This window comes from Metopolophium dirhodum, chromosome 2 (assembly GCF_019925205.1).
Source record: "Metopolophium dirhodum isolate CAU chromosome 2, ASM1992520v1, whole genome shotgun sequence".
Classification (NCBI taxonomy): domain Eukaryota; kingdom Metazoa; phylum Arthropoda; class Insecta; order Hemiptera; family Aphididae; genus Metopolophium; species Metopolophium dirhodum.
Genome location: NC_083561.1, coordinates 36,609,828 through 36,637,036, shown reverse-complemented (window position 1 = coordinate 36,637,036; position 27,209 = coordinate 36,609,828). Strand labels below are relative to the sequence as shown.

Below are 27,209 nucleotides of genomic sequence, written 5' to 3'. Positions count from 1 at the left end.
GTTTATATGTCTTAGGAGGATTCGATGAACATTGTACATGCACAATGAATTCTCAGTTAAACACACTAAACAGTAAACAACGCAAACACCGACAATATATTATTATTGTTATCGTTATACGATATACATAATATATAGTGCTGCGTCTGCCTCGAAAGTCAGTCAACCACGGCCGATCGGTTGCATAAACATCATCAATCTTGCAGCTTGAGTATATATTTACCACGAGCAACACACACACAGAATGTCGTCGTACATCCGATATGGTATCGTGTGGTATAAGCTTATATAGACGAGCGAGACATAGAAATGTGTGTATCATTGTGTATATTATTGTGATTTCGTGAAAGTCATTATACGCGTATTCGATCGCTGTACTGTGGTGGCTTCAACGGCCCTAGGAGAAGGAGCGCGCATGTCGATTCGACATTCCGACTTATTGCCCGACCCAAAATTTCGAAACCACGAAACGCAATTAAATACCATAGTAATGTTAGGTACCTGCAGTACCGCGTAGGCGAATACCGGGATGGGGGTTTGAAGCCATCCGTCCCCACAAATATATGTTGGATAATAATTAGTCTCAAAAAAACGTTTCCTTCGATGAGGCATACAAATGGCCGAGAACGAGTACGCTGCAAGACTGTTTACGAAATTTATAAAATGCTTAGATTTTTGTACCTACCTACCGTTTAAAGAGTGTGGTGACACCAATTTTTTTTTTCAAACAGAATTTGAAGAAATACACCAAAGTAGGTCGTAGGTGTATGCATGTTTGGTTATTCATACTGGATAATGGATAAATATTTATGTATTTACTATTAATACTAATTATTACAGGCCATTTGAAATATACATCCCAAATTTGAAGAAGCGTGTAGGGATGTAAGTCCACACCAATTAATATGAGGGCTACAACCCCCCCCCCTGAAAAAAAAAAACATGACCCTAGTTGCCCTATGCGTGTTCCAGGCGTATTTCCGGCTGTTCTTTCACATCGTGTGTGAATTTAATTCTACATAATATTATATACTTGTAGAGTTGTATCTCTTTATGTTACAGAAATACTATGTATAATTGCAGTCTTATGATTTATCGTGAGTCAAATAAATACCGTCGCCACCATATATTATTATGAAAGGTTGTTCAATGTTTTGATTGTGAATTTAAATCTTTATTTTTTTTTTAAATTAGCGTGATGATGTTTCCAGGAAGCAGGGGAGGGGGGGGGGTTAGATAGTCTGGACCTGAACCTTCACCCTTCCCATGAATATACCCGCACTGTCGATGATAATATTTTAGCCGGTTGTCGTTGACGTTGAACGATATTATTATTATTATTATTATTATTTTATACGTTTTTATTTTTTTTATTTTTTTTTTTCATCCAGCACACAGGTGTTTCAGTTCACATTATAATACTATTATATACGCGCATTTAATATAATACACAATATGCGATGTTTTCAGCCCCTTTGACATAGGTGGAATACATGACCTACATGTATAACACGAGGGAAAAAGGTTGCAAAACAACGTGAAAAAAATGAACGAAATAACGGGATACGCACAAAAGGCTCGGTGAAGTGTTCAAAAGAAAACAATACGGCTTTTTAAATTATATACATGGGAAAGAAGCTGACGGGTGGTTTAAAAGGCGAAATACGCAGTTTAGTTGAAATAAGTTTTTCCGCATAATTTTCCCTCCAGTGGTGTGGGAACGCTGAGGTAATGGTGTAGCTAAAATGATTGAAATAATGAAACCGCATAAGACTTTATGTTGTATGCTATACATAGATTAATAATATGCTATACAAATCTATCCAAAACCATAATAGTTATATGAATTGATCGTATATTTTTTATTTGGTTTTTATAATAATATATTATATTTCTTCTTTTTTTCATACACTATCTGATTGACGTCATATTATATAATCATGATTGATGAATGCATTTTTTTCCAAAAACAATTTGGTTTGTTTATAAAAAGAAACTTTTAAATTGAATTGAATTGTTTTGTTTAGTTATTTATTCAATTATTTCCTAAACAGTATAGCATAGTGATAAAAATAAATCATGTTTGTCTTGTATCCGAAACTATAGTCCTGCCCGTGAATTGTCGCATACCATAATATTTACTGAGTGCCCTGAAATATATTTGGGCGAGTCAAAAACCCACATCAGACGAAAAACAAAAGGACAGATAGACGAAATTGGACAGTTGAATAGGAATTCGATCGGGAAAAAGCTTTTAACGTGAAAAGTTTACATAGGATTTTAGATTTTTGAGAACCCTTTATATTTTGTGTGTGTGCCTGTGTGAATTTCGTAGAGAAAACCAAGACTGCAATCGAGGATCGATTTAAAGTGAAATGTCTGAACGTTCTAATGTTTCGTAAAAAAAAAAATAGTAATAATAGTAATACATGTCGATACAAGACTTCTGTGTTTTAGACATTATACTCAAACGATCGTTTTTAAAACTTAAACATTATACGCACACTCGCAAATGGTAAGACATCAAAACTTGGCGTGACAAAAATATAACGCAATAATATTCATCTAAACCCGAACCAGCGATGATTATACCAACGAAATAACATTAATTAATTTTAATATTTAAGCCAACTATCATTTGGTAATAATAATATACTATTATTGTTGTACTCGTCGTGAAATTTTAAATATTATATGAACACACACACTATACCTACGCTTCGTTGAACGTAATATTATACTATATTAAAAACGCTTCAGCGTAAGACACTAAAAAAAAGTTAAAGTCAACTAAAGTATTATTAAAATCGATTCTCGCACCTATACGTATTATAGGTATATAGGTTATGTGTTGGTGTATACGTTTATTGCCATATAGAACTAGGTGTATAATATTTTTATCAATCATATTATTATAATGTAGGGCAAAACTGCACTTAACGTTTTGAAGATACAGCTCATTTGTTTGCGTTATAAATATTTATGGTTGAATTATCCGGTGATATTTAAAGTCGATTTCATTATACACAGGGTGATTCACCAAGCATGATCACCCCACATGTTACATAGAATAATGAATTTATTCAAATTCCGATTTTTGGAATTTCTTGAGATTTAGTTTTATTGCTTAAGGAGTTGTCTGTGGTGATAGAAATATCTGTTTTTAAAATGTGAACTCATCGTTATAATGATACATTATTACGTTTATAATTTTTTTTTTTTTGTGATGTATCTAGTTAAAAATTTTAACGACTTGTATTCCAGTTAATTGATTATGTAAAAAATATGAGCCCTTCAAAATTGTCTTACAAAAAATAAAATATATATATAATATTGTGTCTAGTATTTATTGTACTCGGACAATTTTCTTAAATTGTTAAAATTTATAGATTAATATAAATTACTTAAATTTTCAAATTATTATAGCCCTCATATCTTCCAAACTCATCAACATAAACCTATTATCCTTAGTACACAAAGTTAAATAACTCATAAGCCACTCGTTTGAATTTTGAATTAGATACATCAAAAGTTTCAAGAAAGTTATACACTAAATAATATACAGTTAAAAATAGATGATCGCTCTTTGAAAAACAGGAGTTTGTATCACGACAGGCAAGTCCTTAAGTAGTGTAACACATCTCAAGAATTTGGAAATATGGCTTTTGAGTATATTTAAAAATTCTATAAATCAGAATCGTATTAAATTTATTATTAAAAAAAAATTAGGGGTGAGCATACTTGATAAATCACCCTATTAATACCATATGATTCTTTTATCATTTCAAAAAATATGAATTTCATTTCAAAAAAATTATACATGGTTTCTAGTAAATAGTTAAAAACAACATTTAAAAAAATATTTACGTTTTTTATCCTTGACATTTTTTAATTTTTTTTCTTTTTTGAATAACAATATGTTGTTTTAAATGCATTTTCCAAAGCAGAATATTTTTCTGAGTATTTCGATACATAAAAATCGAATTTAGGATGAGTAGATTATGAGTCATATTTAGGGCTGTGGATTTCTAGTTTTTTTCAAATTTGTCTATAAAAGTCGCAGACCGATGTGAGTGATGTATAAATATGTTTCATAACGCAAAAAAGTTTTATTTGAAATTGTACTTTGCATATTTCTGCATATTCTGTCGTTATTGTATATTAAAAAAATGAAGAGCATATTATATTATTATAGTTACGAATTTAGAAAATGTTTATATTAAAATTTATTATAATATAACATATAAATATCTATACAACAATATTATTTTCCTAATGTCTACCTGAATACCAATGTATAATATAAATATTAACGGTAACATGATATTCACTATTTGGCCGATAACATCACGACGGGGTGCAGAAAGTAAATTTCAGTTGTCCGTCATAATTTATAGCATACTGTTGTTTGATTATCGTGCAATTAGTTTTCAAAGTTTTTATCAATTAATTAAAATTATGTTTTTTATATTTTTTTTTGCATAAATATTATAATTTAGGTTCCATATCTTATATGACATTACATTTTTTAGAACATATTATTTATTTTTTAAATGCATGAAAGTGCATACACATTTTGAAGTTTTTGAATACTAGAAGCCATCGGTCCTAGTTGTGATTATTTAAAGTTTAGACGAGTGTAGTAGTACGCGGTTACCCCGCAGAATATTGGTGCACTCATCTAAGCTTTAAATACTTATAATATAACTCATAATCTACTCGTCCTAAATTCGATTTTTATGTACCGAAATACCCAGAAAAATATTCTGCTTTCACAGATGAAATTAAAACTGTATGCTGTAATTCAAAAAAAAATTAAAACTTAAAAAATAATAAGGATTAAAAGTATAATTTTTAATAAAAACTTCGTATTGAAACGACTTGAAACCATGTAAAAAAATATTTTCGAAAACATTAATACTTTTTGAAAAATGAGTATCCTACGTTTAATGAATCACCTGGCATATTTATTAGTATAGGTACATCATTATTCCTCAAAATTATATCCGTAGACTTTCCGTTTTCTTTATGCTAAAATAAAATACAACTTAATTTAATAATATTGTATAAGGATAAGGATAACCGACACACTTCTCCGGCCATCTACATAACTAGCCACTATACTTACGAGTTTACCTAATACCTATCGTTAAAAGGCCTGCTCGAGTTCGTAGAGTAGGGGGAGGGGGAATTTTCAAATATGCATATTTTATACATACCTACCGTCTACCGCATCTAATGAGCTAACGAAACGAACATTTTTCAAAAACATTATCTCTAAAACCAAACTTTTCTTAACTCTGTAGTAAATATCGCATAATACCTACAGTGGTGATTAAATATAATAAACTTATTAAGCATTCCAATCTCGACGCAATTTGTTTGGTACACTACTGCAGCTGCAGGCGATTGCTCATTACCCCGTCATCCCTTGTACCACCCCCTGTACCGCCCTTAGACAGTTATGTTTCTCCAATAAGCGTAGGCAAAAAGGTACGGCGAGCAAATTGAAAACAAATGGAGTCGAGATCAAAGCATAAATCACTGCTCATGGACGGCTAATTAAAGCGGATCGTCGTTTGTGAATGGCCTGTAGCAGGTATTAGCTATAAATCTTTGGCATAATATTACCCTTTTCCGATGGACTGACAGATGTCCCACGCGTTAGTATAAGCGAACATTGGAGTTATATTCCGGTTTCCTTGTTGATCGTCCTGATGGACGTTAAGTAAAAACAAACATTTATATCAGCGAAATGATCGACGGAAATTCAAAAAACTATTCAGATCGAAACCCGATTACATCGCACTATATTATGGTTTTTCCTGTGGAAATCGAAACGCATTCTGTTCGAAGTGCCTACTATCTTTATACTTTATACAATTTCTGATTTATTTCAGGTAATACGTAAAACTTTTTGGTGACATTTTACTACCCGACATTAGTTTACGTGTCTACAGTAAAACATGTTGTTGTTATAAAACCGTCCGTGTTTTATTCAGTCTAAAATATCTTAGGTACTAGAGTAAGTTGTGGGGTGGACCGCCGAGGTGGCTGCCTTTTTATACTTCGAAAACAGTGTTAACAGTAGTCATTCAAAAACCGTTCCACACAAAACTTGGTTTACTATAGCATACACCTAGTAAGTCTTTTGTTTAATTTGTCACTTGTATTTTAGAGAAAATATATAAGCCAGCGTCCAATTTTATTTTTATCGTCCATAATGAATAAAAAAAGTTTGGAAAAAGTTTTATACTTTAAAGTGTAACTTTTAGGCGAATCCATTGATTAGTTTTCAAAGAAACACGTGCCAAACTAAATAAACAAAATTATATCAAAAAGAAAGAAAGTTAGATGTATTTACAGGTTTACAGCCCTATATGTAATATGTACGTATACATTTTGTTTTATTTCTGAAGTAAAAACAAATTCAATCGATGAACGTTGTGCTTTATTTTTCGATATGGCGATATATTGTATAATATGCATATTATATATTCGATCGATATCAATCTTCTATTGCCGCGACGAGTAATGATGCATATTTCACGAATAAAACATGTGGATATCGAGTACTTCCGATGTATTATTAAATCGTATTTAGCGGAAGCGTGAGGTCATAGGCTTGGAGAAAAAACCGTCCTTACAAAACGCGCGTAAATAATAATTCTTGATATATCGATATATCGAAATTGCGATTATAAGCCGATCGCGGCATAATCGTAAAAAGACTATTATTATGATATTATTTTGACTGCATACGTCCACGGTTACTAAATTATATAATAGCTACGTTTCTCGTGACCAACGCATCTCTAACACCACCACTATCATGCACACATACAGACCTACACCACCCCCCCCCCCCCCCGCCCACACGCAACTAGAATTAATTGAGACATTTCAATTACGCGCCACCGACATTAATTTTCTCGTGTACCGTGAAATTGGCCAAGCCGAACGTATCAAATTTATGTAAATTATATCGACTCGTTATATTAATTTATCAGCTAAAATGGTTTAATTGGCCGCGCGCAAAATGGCTGACATCCAATTATAAAGTGCGAAACTGCGCTCTTTCGTCGCTTAATTTTCAAAACGAGCCCTCGAACGTATATAATGATCATAATAATGATTATTATTATTCATAATCTCGTTTTACTCTCTATCCCTGTGCCCGTGACGACATAATAATGATAATAATATTTATTATTATTATTATTATTATCAACACATAAACGACCGTTGACATATAATAATAATAATAATATTATAATCGAGTCATGCCAGTAACATAATAATAATATTATCTATATATTAGACAATAGGCTGTAGTATGATGTGTGTGTGTGTGTGTGTGTGTGTGTGTGTGCTCGTGATTTTGCGCCATTAAAACCATTTGTCCGGTAAATAGGGGGCGACGATTGATGGACGGAAAGTCTAATGTATGACAAATTTCTACCGTACAATAATTTATATAGCACGTAATGGTACAAATTCGAACTTCAGAGACAGTAAAGTTAAATTAAACCCAAGCGCAGCCGTAATGTTGGAGCCTACAGTAAGAATTTAATTATTCAGTTCGATATAAGTGAACACACGTCACAGGCACACGCACACGCACACACATACACACGCACACCCATACACACGCACACACACACACACACACACACACATGAACACGCACATACACACACACGCGTATATTTATTTATGACTTTCCTCCAGCAGCAGCAGCAGCAGCAGCAGACTCCGTGTGGTCGTATTTCACGGTTTCCGCGCCAACCGTACGGCGCATACCAGCTATTAGGTATATTATAAACTGTGACCGCGCGCGGTTATTGATCAAAATAATTCGATTAGACGTAATCGAAATTTATACGCACAGGTATCACACACGCGCATCAACTCGCAATCACCTGCAGGCCATTGGTCGGAAACGAAAACGTGAATACAACTGCTATCACTGAAACATGATATTTTATCATTATTTTTTCGTCGTAAGATTTTGTTTGGGCAGGGACCGGTGGTACCGGTATGCGTTATAACTATTAAAACGTTATACTTCTCCGTGGTACGGTGTATCGGCGACAGATAAATACCAAAAAACGGGGGGGGGGGGGGAGATATGAGTGGATTTAGATGCCAGACGAGGGCACGCGAGACACTATTATTACAGTACTGTACAATACCGAGTAAATTTTAAGGCGTACGTTGAAAATAAAATACCAATAACATAGGTAGGTGCGTTATTTTACTTTACCACGATGACCTGGTAACAGTACACGGTGCGAGCGATAAAACGACACTGTCTAGTTCGGCACAAGCATATCGTCCAACGGGCCGAACGATCATAATATTAATAGGTATAATTACTATTATACAATATTTTGTAAAGTTATCGAAATAGTTACATCATTATGGTGGTACTCCGTGATAATACGTACAGAACGTATGATACATGAGACACGTCATGTCTGGAATATAATAATAACGCTATAATGGTGTGAATATTACAATATTGTTTACCGTGCCACACTTATACATAGGTACTAATATTATTGTGAACCACGCGGCACACGTGATGAAATGCTTCAAAAAGATTAAATTTTCAATTTATTTTTCTCGGAGAAGTCGCGTTTGTCGCGTGACGGTAGCGAGATAAGGCTAGCAGGTATGATAATATTATTATGACGTTTAAATATGAATTGTTTCCATCGTGTAATAGAATCTCTTGTCGACTTGAAGAGCTGCAGAGCAGAGAAATTGCAAATTGAACTGCGAGCCGAAAATAAAGTAGACAGACACATATTTCGCGAAAAAGTAAAAAGAAACGCGTTGCAAATAAAACTCATAAGACTCGAAATGAATTATTAATAATATTTCCAACGTAAGTAAAAGAGTATTATTTTCAAATAAGGTTTTATCTTTTCGTAGCGCACATGTTGAAATTTCAAATTCACCAGAAAAATTTTATCGACCACCATTTTTTATGTTTAGCTTATCGGAGTAGACAATGTGTACCTAACCTAATCCAACCTATAACGCCACCTATCTAGCACATATTATTTTTTATTATTATTAGTTTCTGTGCCGAGTAGACCCAGACTCGGCGTGTTCCACGATGTAATAGAAAATACAAGATGATATTTTTAAAAATAGAAACAATAATATAACATTATAATGAAAATATAATATCCGGTTTAATTTACACGATAAACTGTGAATATTACTAATTGACATTCAAAAGTTACGGCTAAAATATTTTACCACACCTGAACGACTGAATCGTTATTTTATTTTTAAATTAAGTCCTTCTAATAAAACTTTCATTTCCTTTTCTGTTATTTTAATCGAAGAAATGTATACTGTTAAAAAATAAATACAATTTGAATGAATTGAAAAAAAGCAATATAGAAGGGCGCGTCTCATTATGAGGTATACATTATTATAGTCTTTTGTTGGTTATTACGTATTACTTATTGTATTTGACTGAACTGTGTATAATAAATACGCCCAATTCGTTTTTTTATTTTCGATTAACATTAACAAGCCATTTTGAAAATATAAATTTAAAATAATAATTGGGTCGGTACAATGCTTTCTACGAAATAATTTAACTTTTCGAACTTATTATATTTTTTATTCTGTACTGCGCATTTTACCACGTTTGAACCATACTAAAACATTGGTTATAACTGTGAACACAATCGAGCCAAAACAGTTATTAAATTAAATATAAATATAACGAAAAATGAATGTACTCCGACGTCGTATTGTAGCCGTATCTCTCGCCATGATCACATAAACGCATAGGTACAATATATTTCACGAACTCGGTTAGTGCCTATAATATATTATATTAGTCTGATGGATAGTCTAAATCAGAGTGGTCGAACCCGCGGCCCTCAAAGTCTTCTTTTTATTTTTTGGCCGCTCTTAGAAGACATAATCTTTTGTAAAAAATATATTTAATAATTTTAAAGTGTTTATGAGTGTGATCGAAAAAACAATAAACGTGATTCAAAAATCGGCTTCTGAAAAACAATTACAATCATCACATGAATTATTAAAATTTCAAATTCTATGTAGCATATAGGCGGGGAGTGAGCTATTTCAATCGCGGGCGACGTGTGTGGCACGAGCCGCAGACTAATGTTGCATATCGCACAAGACTGAAATTGCCTTCCCGCACAAGCCACACATACTATTTTGTGTCACGCCTCGGCACTCATCGAACGCGGGAAAAGTATATCAGAGATCTACGCAACAACTAAACTATTCTACAAAAACAATATTTCACGAAAGAAACGATTTTATTTTATTTATTTTAAGCGTAGGAATATAAGATGTAACCAAATGTTTATGTTTTTTAAAGACCATGGTATGGATTTCAGTATAAATAATAATTATTATATTAAAACAAAATAAGATTATAAAAGTACGCAAAATAGAATTTCGTAAGTTTTTAGTACATGCATAGGTCATAGGTATATATGTATACTATATAATATACGAGAAGATACTTTTATCATCAAACACTTATTATTTTTTCAAAAAGTATACATGTTTTTGAAAAAAAAATTGTTTCCATGATACTTTCTAGTCGTTAAAAAACGATTTTTTTAAATATATCGTATCCTTGACATTTGTTTTAAGTTTTTTACTTTTTTTAATGACAACATGTATTTCAATGTAATTCAATAAACTAAAAATCTTAAAAACCTATAATGATAAAAAATATTTAAAATATAGTTTTTTAATAAAAACGTTGTTTTATAACGACTTGAAACCTAGTAAAAAAAAAAAAATTTTTAAAAACATTGATACTTTTTGAATAATGAATGTCTTACGTTAAATTAATTACCTGGTGTATTAAATATAGATACAGAGTGGAACAGTAAGCATATGCTCACACCGTTCTTTATTATGGACATATTTAGATTCTAATTTTTGGACATTTTAAATCTTTGCATTTAAATACCATAATTTTACTATGACCAAAATACTTAGATTATATATAATTTAGCTATTTAAGATATGAGGCGATACAAGCTTCTTATTGAAAATGATAACCTCTCTATTTTATACAATTAACTGTTATGCAGATGTACTGTGTTTAAATGTTGATAGATACTAAGGATAGTATATAAGCATAGAAGAAATGTTTTTTATCTTCATATATTTATAATATTACCTCATTATAATATTTGTGAAAATCATCTGAGTATAATTAATAATCACTATATCTTTAAACCTATTATGATATGGACTATGATACTTTTAGCTCACAAAGTTTAATAAATCGAAACCTAGTCTTTTAAATTTTAAATTAGATTTTAAATCGATGTTTACAAAAAAAAATATTTGCTCGACAATTTACAGTCACAAAATAGGTTCTCGTTAGAAAAATAATAATATTTAAATCACCCACAAGGAACTCATTAATTAAGTGATAAGAAATGGAATGCCTAAGTTAATCAATTTTGTTTATGTAATAAACATAATATATTTGCAAATAATATACTTTTCGTTTTAATTGAAATATAAAATTGTACCGATAACACGTGTTTGATAGTATAAAAATAATTTATGACAGAGAGTATCACAGCTACTTTACGATACCTCTAGCATAATTTAAAATAACTATATAAATTAAGTACCAATAGTAAATCATACGACTGCAGCCGCTGTTAACTTTTCCAGACGGATAACTGCTGAACTCGACGAGAAAAATGACGGCATTGTCCAGTGGGTAACATTTGTACGGATAATATTATTTATTGGTGTGAGATGTTCACTAAAAAAATAATATATTTTTTAAATATTTTATCTTCGGAGTAAAGAGGAAAAAAATCCATCAAAGTTGCTTTCGATTAGACTTGGCGACGCGATAAAATATTAATAATGTAATTATTATTGTCATGAATACCTACCCCAATAATAATAATTTCGTATCACACACGATTAGGCCCATTGTCGGGGCGTCGATCATCGATTACCCGACCGAATTGCTTAGCGACCCCAACAGGGTTTTTGTTATTATCGGAGACATTCATTTATAACGGTGGTATAATAGGTGGTGGTTTTTCCCTCGGCTCTATACCAAATACGCAAGCACATACATACAACTTAAGCCATTTTTATTAGTGGCAGATCCATTAGAGTTTACCCGGAGGCGTTGCTCTAATTCCACCGTTAGCACTCCACCACGATCGATAATATCTCCTCGCAGTACTTTCGCCGTGTACCACAGCAGCTAGGTACGCAGTATAATAATTAATAATAATAATAAATCATGTACGAAGGTAGGTTAGGATGTGATATTGGGAAGTTTGGGAGAAGCCATGCGATATATATATATAATATATATATATATCGGAAACCGGCCAATGTCGAGTTCGTCCCATCTAGTACCTAAACTTATATAATTTTATGCAAAATACAATTAATGATCGTATATTGTGGGCGCCTATAGATAATCAAAAACAATTTATTTCGTTCCTACGTTTATGTCTTAGATGGCATCATGGCGAAATATACTATTTTCGAAAACGAATAGATGCGCATTCCTTTGAAATCTACGATAGAACGTACGTCATCATATAAATCAGCAAACGTAGTAATATAAAAATTCACATTTGAAAACAAAAGATGAAGATATTTGAAATGATATGTCATCATCGAGGGCGTTTTATTGTTTTAAAAATTATTATGCACCATAATTGTGCACTATAGATATTATCTATAATTGTATTATAATATATATATATAGATTGTACATATTCAGTGGGGCCCGTTATCTTCTTGAAGAATAAATAAAAATAAAATAAAATATTACATAGGTACCGATCACGAAATTTGATTTGCTGAAGTAAATAAAAAAATATGTAAGATATATTTCAGTGTTTCGTTAAAAAAAACACAGCAAGATGAACACTTCATTGGGGGCGGTGATGGGTATTTGAATTCAAATATAATTCAGATGTACACGCGTTGATAATATCGATACGAGTGACAGTGGAATCACATTGTTAAGATAAACACAATACATTTACAACAACTGTACGTCTTAATTCATAAAGTATGGTAACGGAATTAGACATATAAGACAAACTTACACGTTTCAATAATAAAACACTGTACAAAGATTTGTAACTGCTGTTTGGAAACAACATCAAAATAATAGGATTTTGTTCCGACCGCGTAGGAGTAATAATATGTGTGTTTTGATGATCTAAAATTGTAGTTGTAAAACTTATCTGGACGCGTTGAAAGTTATAATATATTATATATATATTAATAGCCTAAAATATTATGTTCAATAATCACACACGTAGTTGTATTGTTTTTTGTTTGTCGGCTTAGTTGTAATCGGCTTGTTATATTTTGTTGAAATGCAGGTTTTTCGTTTGCTTGCGTATGATTTTTATTGTTATTTTTTTCAAAGCTTCCATTTATAAACATGGCTGCACGATAAATGTATATATTATAATATGTTGGTGTTCCGATGTATTACACTATAAATATCAGCTAACACACATATAATTACTTGAATCGTACTGAATGGCCCTCTACGTTTACCAGTACATAGGTAGGCATTAGCTAAAAAATGAAAAAAAAAAAACGAGGAAATAATATGGTACCTACACGTCACACACTTTTTGTGTATAATATTAAATAGGAATGACAACCGTGATTATTTCATCTTTCACTGTGTATGTTATATATTATTTATTTTATTCTATTTATACTTTTTAGACGATATTATTATAAGTGTTTTGAGCTTATGCCTTTGGAATTCAGGGCTTGCATTTGAAAAAAAAAATTCCGATTTATGTTATTTACAATTAAAACGTTTCACAATTTTTGCGTTTATCGTTATTTAGAACTAAAACGTTACACAAGTTTTGCGTTTATCGTTATTTGAAATAGTGTTAATACCTATTAAATTTAAAAATAATAACTAATGCGGGTAGGTAATGGCTCAGATTCGGAATATGATATACCTAATCAATTCTTAGATTATTTGCATGAAATAAATGTTTCTACAAAACCAATAGACCTTTTAAATAAATAGATTTTAAAATATTTCGTTTTGCGTTATTTTATGTTCAATGATATTCTATAAAATACGTTTTGCGTTATTTTTTGTTTAATGATATAAAATATATTTTGTTAATCGTTATGTTTTGTTTTGTGGTATTTAATTATTTTTGATTTTCGATTTTTGTTGTAATTACGTTTACAAATTTCAATCGTTTTTTATCAATAACGTTTGCAAACCCTGCTTTGGATACAAATATAAATTCACACACGATGACACATTATAATATAATAGAATAAGATAAAGATAGTATACTAATATTATGACATGGTGAAATTTGTGAAAGAAATGTTAAGGTTGGTTATTACCAATATGTATCTATAATAAGTTCATTCGACATATTAAAGCTTTTAGTGGATAGTTGAGTGAAAAATTCGACCCAATATCTTACTGACCGTTAAAGAACTTTAAAATGTTTTAAAGACAGAAGGGTAGTGAATTGGTTTTAACAGATAAATGATTGTTTAAGAACTTGAGATTGTGTGCACGTCTGCGTTCAACCAAGGAACCTAATCCAAAATCCAAATAGTGTGGCTACTGGATTATAGTCATGCGTGCATGAGAGATACTTTGTAAAGATTCTGTGAACATAAAACACCATCGGTAAACACGTTCAATTTGGAAAGTCCCCCCAACTGTAAGAGTCCTACATAACACTATCATTTTCTAAGGTACTACAAACCAATGATCACTAAAGCAATTTCAAGGATAATCCATTTTTGAAAGAATGAGATGTTAAAATCAAGAGGTTTTATCGCTTTACAACATACAATTTAAATCTAGGGCCCTGGATAAAGACTATTAATTAGTTCAAAACCAAGGTTTATTTATTATATGAGATATTTTGACTATAACATCTTATCGTGAAAGTCATTGCCCGACATTAAATTATATTTAATAACAGTCAAACGACTTCAACAACAAAACGATTGCTCTGCAATCGTCGTAGGCTTCAACTAACACGAATAGTTTCATGTCGTCAGTGAAATAGCGAATGGTGCAAAGCATTATAACCACTTTTAACAATTAATTGAGAAAACAAGATAGGCGAAACATGACCACATTAGACAAACAATGTTTCAAAAACAGTTGATTTTGTGACGAATACTTTTACGGAATGATATCTGCTTCAAAAGAAGTATAGTGATACCTGAGCCTTCGAGAATTAGTATAATAAAACAGTGATAAACTGAGTAGAATGCCATATTGAAGTCTATACAGATAACATAAACATACCTGTTAATGATGTTTAATTGCATCAAAATAAAAATTATTTATTACTATATTACACGTTATGGTAAAGTAACCAGGGTGAAACCCATGCTTCAAAACAGATTGAGTACTGAAGCATAGACCATATGACATTGATTGAAGACGTGAGTGGGACTACCAATTTCAGAAGAATAGATGTGATGAAACTAAATTTTACCTTAGAAATAAAATTTCCTTATCTTAGAAATGCCTGACTAAGATTCACAAATGATACGATATAATTAACCTTAATTGAAGCAGAAACTCTCCAGTAAGTCCATCAGGGACGATGGTACATACGTCATACTAATAATTTAATCCTTGGACCACAACGTTAAAACTGAAGTAATTAATTTTGATGGGTAAATCAAACATACGGATTCCTTAAGTATACAAATATCAGGGGGTAATTTGGTATTCCAATGTATGGAAGAGAAATGAAGGAAAACAGATTCACTGCAAATTCTTCAAATTGCAATTTTCAGTGTGTATTTTGAAATAGTATTTAAAACGAGCATAAGAGAAGGCATAATTTGATAATGGTACTGGAAATTTATTTAAATCTGATCTACGATTTATTTTACAAACTAAAATGTTTTTCGAAAACCAATAGGTAAACAATGTCTGAAAAAGCTAATAAGTAGAAACTCAAAATAGTGAAATGTAAATCATCATTAACTGTAGATTCAGTGCCTAAAGACGAAAAGTAGAAGACTAGCCATAAGAATAAACGAAACAAATAGGTCACCGATGTGATTGTAACATTTTAATATTATGTAAATGTAAATATAAAATAATGTATACACTTCTCGACGAGTACAATAAAAACATAAATAAAATATTTCAATGCCCTATTTCACGTAAAATGTAATTATTTTGAGAGATACTTTTTTCATACGCTTATTAATCGATATTATATTATACTATCCATACTCTGCAAACGTATCAACTTGATAAACTATCTAAAACTGAATTATCTAGATGCGCAAAGACAAATATTGTTAATGGCGTTACCGTATTTAAAATATTCGCATCCATAAATATGTATAATATATTGTTTACGAGATGATTATTACCATAAAATACCACTATACAGCTTAGAACGTAAATCATATACAACGAGTTTGTCTTAGTAAAACGATATAGAAACTTTAAGACATAAATCGTAGCGATATATCGATTGAGATCTGCTACATAATTTATACAACCGATATTTTCATAGTCTAGCGCACAATGACCCTTTTTTCCTGCGCATTATTATCATAACTATCATAACTGGTTAAATCTCGGTAAACCATTGCACTTAGTCATCCGTAGAAACCCACTACCACAGAAGTCAGTTGGATTCTAGAGAAGTTTACTATTGTGGATAAATCTGCAGGTTGTATAAAAAAAAAATAATAATAATGAAATAACAATAGACAACAATATTGTAGTATATTTATTCACTATGCTTTTCCCGCATCATTTTGGAAGTGTGTATCCAAAAGACTGGAATATAACTTCTTATTTATATCACGAATAATTTATTTCCCAATATCAGTCTTAATTATGACTGCTGTCTTTACTCTTTAGTATATTATTATGTAAAAAGTTTAATTGGAGATTTTATTTTTTTTATGAGATTGAAAACATGACAGAAATCTAGTATTGGCATAAAAAAAAATATCTGAAAACAAAAATTAAATATAATAAACGCATGAATCTTGCTTTGTACATACTTTCTGTATGATCCAACTTCACCAGCAAAAAAATGAACAAACATAAAATACGTTGCTATATTGGTGAATCTATTGATATAGGTACCTTAAAGCACGGGCAAATCGGCATCTGTGTACCTCACTTATTTGTGAAATAATTCAACCGAGATGAGATATAGCGCTTAGTGAATTTCTGAACGTTGTTCAAACTACTCTCTACATTTTCTTTATATCTCTTAGAACAATTTCTGAAACTTTCATTAAAATCGGTTGAGCAGTTTTTAAGTCTATAAGCTACAACACACATGAGAACCATTGCTTTTTGATGTACATTTTAATAAGAAACAGTACATATAAATAATAATATTTTATTTGATTTAAAAAAAATCCCATGACAACACATATGGTGTCGGCATTCCACACTAGTCCATACCAATTTTAGATTCTAAGCGGAGCGATGAATGTATTGATTTCACAATTATGGTTTTTTTTCTGTATGCTTACACGGCAATAGTATAAAAGTAATGCTTCGATTTTAATTTTCAATATTTTTTTTTGGTAGTAAAGCGAATGTAGTTGGTACATTAAAAACGTCAAAATATTATATTCCCAGAAGTTTTCAAAAGCGTTGGGAAAAACGAAAAAAAAAAATAGGGAAAAACAGGGATATTTACGCAAAAACAGTTTTCGACAAAATTGATTTAGTTTGTTTGTGAACTATGGATACTTTAAATTTTCACCGATGTTTGTATTACCATATTCTAATAACCATTACATTTTCAAAATGTTTTTACTCATTTTGAGCTATTTATAGGCGTATGAAATTTTTCGAATTTTTTTATTAGTCTCTTTAACATAAATATGTTTTTGGGCTAAATACACGTTTTTTGCTCTCAACCGATTTTTCGTTTATTATAGTTTAAAAATATAATTATAATACCTACCGACTGACAGGATGTCTTTGTCAAATTCGTTTTTTGTATACAATATGGAATACTATATCGCATTGAATTAAAATTTAGCACCATCCATTATAGTGACCCAATAGTGACCTATACTGTACAGTGTATCAGTGTGGTATTCACTTTTTTTTTTTATTTAATTCTTTTTTTTTTTGTAACCAATGATAACTTACTCTATATGACCATATAGTATAATATAATATCAGCTAAAAATAATTCGATATTCGTGATCCGAAATTAAATTCATGCGCGCCAACCTTACAGGGGTTGAACAAAGAAGCTAAAAACACCCCACCGTTTCCAAGTCTCTAGGAATCTATTGATACAATTTTTGTTTAAATTGATGATCCAGTAGTTTCTGAGTTTTGTAATTTTAATATTTTATATAATTAATACATATATACTTATCATAAACATAATATTATACCTACCTATTAATATTATGTACAATAAAATATGTATTGATATATATTTAGTGGCCTTATATTCAATCATTCCCCTAAATGACTTCTCATATCCCCCGTGCTCGTCTTTTTTTCATTATACAAAATAGTGACCCTAATAATATAATATGTATACATGGTAGTATACAATTACTAGACATACCTATTGTAAAGCCGATGTGTTTACGTTTCACTTGTTGTACAGGACATTCAACGTGGTGGCACCCAAAGTGGCCGTCCCTGGTCAGAGAACCGCGGTACTGGTTAGCTGGAATCCCGCGTGCAGTCCCAAAGACGTGACTTTACGGCTCTTGCGTCAGATACCAGTGACCGAGCAACAGCGAGCGGCTGACGACGACGTATTGTCGCACAACACCGTTACCATACATGGTCAGTAAAATGCATGTTAAAAATATACTTAGGTACCTATCGCATTATCATAATTTACGACTCGAGAAAAACCTAATAATCGTATACAGCAGTCATGACGATGGGTTCTCACTCGGCTCACGAGAAAGGGAGCATTGGATGAACCAGAGATAATCAATGGGGAGTCTTGTTTGTGGTCCACCCATCAACTCCACAAGCGTTGAAGCGTATAATAATATATCCCCTTGGAAATTAAATTACAGGCGTTCTATATATTATATTTGCGAGACCGTAATTTTAGGGTGATCGAATAATCCACCAACATTTTGAAAAAACAATATTATACTTAGGTATACTCGTAATTTGTATTCAAGTGTTTAGTTGAGTCTGTACGTTGCAGGTCCAAATTGTTTTACCAAACGCGGTAATCGGAACATTATGTTTGTAACTCGTAGACAATATAGATTCGACGGGAAATTAATATTAAATATTTTAGTAGTACTAAATTAGGTATTTACCAAATTCCAAGAAACAACTATAGCTTGGCTCCCCGTCTATTTTACTCGAATTTATTTTCCAAAAGATTTTTTGTTGTTTGACAGTGCATTCGATGAACTATTAGAAACTTCAAAACCTGTTTATGCTTCAACAGTAACAAAATTAGTTGTTTTTTTCTCCGAAACTCATCATTTCTAAATTTTTAATATTTCTCAGTGTATGTACAGTAAAAATGTCAACTCGATCAAATTTTGATCGCAAAACAAGCATATGAAGTTATTACTAAGAAAAAATAAGAAGACCCGTATTTGTAAAAACAATATTATAATAGAAAATATCGTGTTATGGATTTTTTTTCCATCTTGTTTTATTAAAATTGTAAATTCCATCACAATAAAGTGTATTTATATTTTATAAACGGTGCGCTCTATTTTCATAGGAAGGCGGTAAATACTGTAAACTTCATAAAATATAAACTGTCCGCTATATTATACACCTTAGGCATATTTTGTCCATGAAACGCCCAATATAAAAAGAAACCGTTTATACATTTTCAACTTTATTTGGACATTTGCATATACGTTCCCCGAAACACCCTCATTTATAATAGGTACTTATTATAAATAGTTCCGCCAACGGCTTTTGTGAATTTTTTTCGTCGAGGAGTACGTGGGTTTGTGTGCGTGAGCCGAATACTCTCTACCCCCCCCCCCCCCCCCCATCACCCCTACAACGAGTCGGCGTACATCAACCGCTATTCTGTTAACGAATTGTTCGAAGACAATCGAAAAACATCGTCGACCTTCGTTAATGCGGATTAAGTGCCGGCTGTTATTAAAACACGAACCGAAACACGATTATCACGGTGCATTGCCGGTACAATGGCGTACAATGGACGCACGCAAAATACAATATAATAATAATAATATAATATTTTATACGCGTGTACCTCCTTTAAACACCCAAATTAACATGACGATAAAGAAAGGATTCTCGTGCGAGCTCCACTGGCTCTGGGTACAAGCAAAAGGTAGTCACGCGGCGCCCCCTACCCCGCCAACATACAACCGAATTTAACGCTACCAATTAGTCGGGATATAGATATGGTTGGATGTGGTGGAGGAGGTGGATGGTCGTGGTGGCGGCGGTGGTGGTGGTGGTGGTGGTGGTGGAGTTGTTGGTGAAGATATTATTATAGTGGAGGCAAAGAATTATACACGCGCATGTAATATGATCCTGCAGGGTGGATTAAGGACCATAAAGAATGGTGTGGAGGTGAACACTATACGTGTTTTTTTTCACAACTTATATATTAATTCCCTCCGACAAGTGCCCGAATAAATGTAACGAATTAACGCGCGACCGTTTATCCATAAGCTTAATGAGCGATGCCCGCATAAGTCAATAATCTTCCTCTAATAATTATTATATATACACGCCGAAAAGGAAAATTGCATAATTCGAAGTCCGTGTTCAAAAGCGTTTTCATCAACGTACTATTATAATAAATTTGTTTCATAATAATTAATCTTGTTTTGATTATATAATAATTTGTGGTCACAAACAAAGCCGGTATGTATATATATATATATAAATATATATATATATATTATATATGATGTAGCGTGCTTATAGTGTAAAATGTAATAATAATTATTCTTGAATAAAATGTAAGTTACTAAGTCGTTATTAATTTTGAATAATTGTATTGTGATGTACTGTTGTGGGAACACAAGTTAATAGCCAAATAAATATAAAAAAAGTTTTTAGCTTATAGTTTTCAATTAATTAAATTGAAAATAATTTTATTGTTTGTGTAAATGAAAGAAGCTAAAATAAAAAAATATTTTTTTTTTTTTTGAAAAGAACCCAACTCAATATACAAGTCATGAAATTAGTATATGATTCAAATATGTTATTTTAGGCGACATACGTTTTATTTGTAATTTACGTTCTCATTGAGATTTTATATCGTTATAATATACATTTTAGGTACTTGAATACTTTTTTCCAATCATAGTATACCAAAAATTACACATATAACCCGATTACCTCAATAGTTTGAAATACAATTACAATAACCGATTAATAATAATTAATCACGGTATGGGTGTGATGTATAACAGTAATTAGCGAGGCGTATTTACCGAAACGCAATAACAACGATAATAATATATTATAATACTGTAGTAATGCATCGGTTGAATATCATTGTAATTTTTTTCACCTCTTTGCACGCTTTCACCCCCCCCCCCCCCTGGGGATGTGTGCACGTAAACAGTGATTAATACACACGCTGGCTGTAAAAATATCCTTTAAAATTCTACCTATTTGTTTTTCCCTCGCTCGTGATGCGTACACACAACATTTTCAGTGTAATCTCATCACGCCCCGAGTTCGGTAATTGTGGAGAATAATATTTTTTAATCCGGAAAAAATCTTACCGGAAACCAAACAGCATTTTCCGAGTACATTATATAGCATGTACCCCCCCCCCCTGTACCAATCGCTCCACGATGGTAAAAAACCTCAAGTCACGTATACGACACAATTTAATATCATTACAGTATCACGGAATGTTATAGAGTTAGAACAATAATGTTATCTCCCATCACGTTCGACAGGTAATATGTGCATGGGCAGTGCGATCGGTCTGTAGTAACTTGTCCGAATTGTATTTAATAAGAGCTCATTCAAAATGTATAGACTTTTATAAACATGTTTTACCCAGTTACAATACATTTGAATCGGAATTAAAAGTATGGATAGAAAAATGGAATAAAGTTTCTCAGAATGAGTGTCCAAAGTCTGCTGTTGATTTTTTTCCAAATATATGGTGCTTGATGTCAATATTAGTAACTTTACCGGTATCAGCAGCATCATTCGAAAGATCATTTTCAACGCTAAAAAGATTAAAGTCGTACTTAAGAAATAGTACAAGTGAAAACCGACTAACAGGATTAGCCCTCATGTCAATTCATCGCAGTATTTCAATAGACACTGAAGAAGTGATTAATAATTTTACAAACCTGCCTCGAAAATAGGACTTTTTGGTTTAATTTAATTTATATAATATTCTAGTTTTTATAATTTATTATTAAAATAAAGTTAATTCATAATGATAATTAAATACATTTTTTTTATACCCCCCCCCCCCCCCCATGAAATTAAATACTATACACGCCACTGTCCAAAAGATAGTTTCAGAAGTTATCCCATGCGTGGATTCAGTGGAGGTGGTAGTGGCGGCTGACCACGCTCCCATTGGCTGTATTAAAATGTATTACCTATGATTTAATTTATTTAAATTTAATATTTTGTGTTATCCCGTGTAAATGTATTGTTATAATATTATTCAGTCACAAAACTTAGTCTTTTATTTTTATAGCATACATTTATAAATTTTTTGATGAAAATATTATTATTGTGACCGACTGAATGACGACGACCGTCAACTGCCAGCCGCCGTGCACTGTATTTATTGGTTATCTGTTCATTGCTACAACTCAGACATTCAATGCAGCTTACGAAAAATAATGAAAAATTTATTGATGAAAAATTTAAAAGTGTGTGGTGCTCATACACTTGACATATATTCCCAGTCACTATCTTATAAACATGATTGAACAAAGAAGTGTATGTGAGACTTTCCTTGGCTTTTAAATTTTTCATCAGTAAATTTTTCATTATTTTGCTCTTATACTTGACATATACTGCCAGTCACTATCTTATAAACAGGATTGAACAAAGAAGTGTATGTGAGACTTAGCTCGGCTTTTAATGTTTTGTATGATGCACCACACACTTTTAAATTTTTCATCAATAAATTTTTCATTATTTTTAAGTACAGAGAATTATTTTTGTCTTTTTAGTGCAATTTTTAAAATTTTTTTTTAAATGTTTTTATGGAAAAGTGTGTTTTTAAAATTTTTTTTTTTATTTTTTATTTTCTACTTTTTAGTTGAAAGTAAATAATTAAGAACATGAAGTTACGAACAGTCTGTTGCTCTTATTTTCACTGCTGACTGTAGTGTTTAAAGAATATCGGTATCCGGTGTTTTCGGTACCTATATCAGAATACCGGTATAATGTTATTTGGTAATAATTACCGTTGTTACCATAGATATTATAATAATGGATAGGACACGCCTATACTTGCTTCGTAAGAGGTTGCGGTTTTTTTCGGGGAAGAGAGAAAGTTCAATATCTGCGAGAGATATTACGGCGACGTCGTGGGGACAATCCTTTTTTTTTTTTTGGTCCATGTCCCAAAATGACAACGGATTATTGTATTGTCATCCAAGACCAAGGTCTATACCAATTTTCAGAATTTTTCATCTTCAAAAAGTGCCTCAAATCGAGCGCGCAAGATTTGATCACAGACAGACGTGAAACCAAACTTAAGAAAAGTGTTAAAAAGTATTCATTATAATTAATAAAGAATTATTGCATCAAGTACTATTGTATGTATATATATTATATTATATACTCGTATTTACCAGTAGGTAAATTGTAAAGATGTACCTATAAATATTTATAATCAGCCCCTTCTCCTCCCCCCCCCCCCCCCCCCGTTAATATAGACGGCTGGATGCGTGCTGAGTTATCCGATAGGTACCCATCTGAATCGTTTTCTTTGAATTCTGTGGAGGGGTCAATCTGTTGGATTTTCTCTACTATGAATGACATGAATGGAATCTAAACCTCAAACTCCAACCTTCGGTCACTGCAATGCTATTGAATTGTATAAAGCTGTTTTGAAATTCACGTTCTGGAGTAAGCTGAAACATGATTCGAAAATATGAATTCCCTATCTTAATAAAAATTTGAAACTATCGGTTTATACTAAGATATATTATAATACAATATTGTACATTGTGAATAGTAATATATTATTTGAATGCACCGATTCGGCTCACGGATGAATGCGATATGAAAGTAAATAGGACAAGGGAACCGATTCGACCAATGGGGTAGAGTCTCGGGAACCATTCAGCCCGGAAATGGAAACCCACGCGAGAACCTCTGTATCTATAGTATATCATATAAATATACATTATGACACAGGAGTACAGGACTTGAGTGGTCACCGCTGCGGAGGATATCACGTCCCAGCGGAGTCGTCAAATATTTGCGAGAGCCCGTGTCATTAATTATTGCGTTTTATTGCGGTGAGATGTGTTGGCAGCGATGGTGGTGATGGTGGTGGTGGTGGTGGTGGTGGTGGCAGTGGTGGTGGTGGTGGTGGTGATGGTGGTGTGGTGCTGGCGACGGTACGAAATTTGTCGACGATAACCGCTAACTAAGTGGTGTTTGAACGTCGGCGGCGGGTAAATAAACGAAGCGGAAATTCGCGACCGACCTACCGCCCTCAAAGTATCCCCCACCCCCTTCCAACGCCACCCCAACCCTACCCACTATCCCGTTCCCACAGTGCCCCTTATTACTTCCACCTTTCGCGAGTGATGCCTCCCAGTCCCATAGGAAGACTCATGCAGGCCCGCCGTGATACCACCCACACCAGTGTGCTGCCGCATGCCTTCGGCTGGACGTGACTTTAAACCCTTCACGATGATCCCCTACCCACAGGCTCCTGACCCACAAACTCGTACTATTCAACCCCTACGCCGCCGGTCACTCCGGTCACTTCACTCGTATACCGTGGGGTCTGACCACCGTGACCGTCGAAAACACGCACCCAAATACGAAAACGTATTCCCCGTACCATATGTGACACTTAGATATATATATTATATAAATATACATTTATTTTTATTTTTTAGAAAACAATGAAATCCGTATACTCTACGAATTGTATAAAAAATAAAAAACTACTTGTATACTCCCGTATGAATAGCATCCCCAAAAAATAAATAAAAATTACAAACGGTTCAAAAAAATTGCTAAAAATAACCTTTGTTATATGCGTGGTAAATAATAATACTATGAAAAAAACGTTACAATTCAATATGGATGACAAGTAAATTTGAAAACGTCCACAATAGATTTAATCAAATCTAAAGAGCTATCAATTTCAAAAATTGAGGTAAAAACCGACAAAATCCAGGCTACAACTGCAAAAACAATTTATAAGAAAAAAATGTTTGTCCGTTTCGTTCATCTCGTGACCCAATACAATATCATATTTTATCCGTAAATAATATCTATGAGATTTTTATTGGATCTGACCTTAGTTATTAATAATATAGGTATATGACGCAGTGCAATATTATTAAAAATATTTTCATTAACGTACACTACTTAAATATACGAATCCCCGGCTCCAAAACATAATAAACAAATGTAATGTCAACCCTAAAAGGGTTCGTATCGTTCGTAATCTACTTTTATATGATTACAAAAAAAAAAAAAAAAAATTAACGATCGTCATTACTGCATTTCTCGTCGATTTACTGATGATAATAATAAAATTAAACCACAGTTGAACGATGTAAAAAAAAAAATAATGAATTTCGCATTTTTTTTATAACGTACATAATAATATACAACATGCATATACTATGCCTGTGTGCTGTTGTGCGATGAGATTGTCCGTCACTTATTGTATGCATGTTAATCGTATAATTCGATTTATGGACTATAAAAACGGAAGTTACTGTGATAGTGCATATTAATGTTTGTGATCAAAAATGTATATATTATATTAATTATGTAGGTGCCGTTTGGTCGGTTGCATAGTGCATATACGCACACTAAATCCCAGTAATACGTTTTGGAACTAATAATTGAGTCACGTAAAATTATCTTTGATATCATAAATATTTTTAAATAGTTTTAATAACAACTTATGAATGGACCTTGTATGACATTTTTAAGCTTCTCGCCCGGCAGAACATTTTTTTTTTATTGTTATTTGCAGAAAAAATAAAAAAAAAACAAAAATAGTTGATAGTTCATAAAACGCATCAAAATCGTATAATCACACGTGATAATGGTTGTATAGCTCGGACAGATAGCAAGGACATAATCATTTTTAATATTTTAATATTAAAATTTATTTTTGGCCATCGTTTACATTGTTGTTGTTGTTGTTTTTGTTGTTGTGATATCTTTCGTAATCGCTCTATCCGTCAAAACACACACACACACACACACACACACACCCACAAACATAATATATTGATACGGATAGGATTTGGGTCGTGTATGCCCATGGATTATTTCGCACAATATAAACCCCTTAGCAGTAGCTGGTGCGAGCTCGTCCTCTTTGACTGCGCATATACATAACGCACCATCTATATTATATTATACTATAAATATAGGGTGTCATCCGGGGTTTTCCGTGCAGACTTATTAGATAGCGATCTGGTGCGTTGTTAGTGAATGGAATGGAAAACCTATTATGCGTTTTGCGAACGCGATATTTTTCAAGACACTCACGATAGCCATATTATCTGGTTTAGTTTTGAACACGTCGCAATCCCGAGCACAGAGTATAATACGACGCGAGAATATTAATATAATATATTATTGTCGTCGTCCCTACAAGGCGTTATGTCGGTGTCTGAAAGTCGCGAAAACCGTGTGTCGCGCAATGGAAATCGCGGTTTTCGGCAATTCGTTTTTCACTGAAATCCAAATAATTCATGGTAGATAACATGTTAGTGTTATTATTTTAATCGCACCGTGAGTGCCCTCGTGATAGATCTCGCTTTGGCCAAACGCAAAATATGTTTTCGATTCCGCTCGCTTCCGGCACGATACATAGCTGGTAGGTACCTAATAAAATTATCGTGTTCTCGAAGTTTGAATGGAAACCCCGGAAACACCCTGTAGGTATGCGTACACGTGTATATTTGTAGACACACACACTCGCGTGCGCACGCGCGTACATAAGATCCAAGTACTGGGT

At 32.5% G+C, this 27,209-nt stretch overlaps 1 protein-coding gene across 2 annotated transcripts in view; it reads left to right on the top strand.

Annotated features, from left to right (window-relative positions):
• LOC132937883 (C3 and PZP-like alpha-2-macroglobulin domain-containing protein 8) overlaps window positions 1-27,209 on the top strand; it is a 157,929-nt gene that overhangs the window by 82,930 nt on the left and 47,790 nt on the right. For both annotated transcript variants that reach the window (XM_061004470.1, XM_061004469.1), the window contains exon 3: window positions 18,672-18,856. In XM_061004470.1, the coding sequence (XP_060860453.1) occupies window positions 18,672-18,856 (185 nt within the window). The remainder of the gene's footprint in view (window positions 1-18,671; window positions 18,857-27,209) is intronic.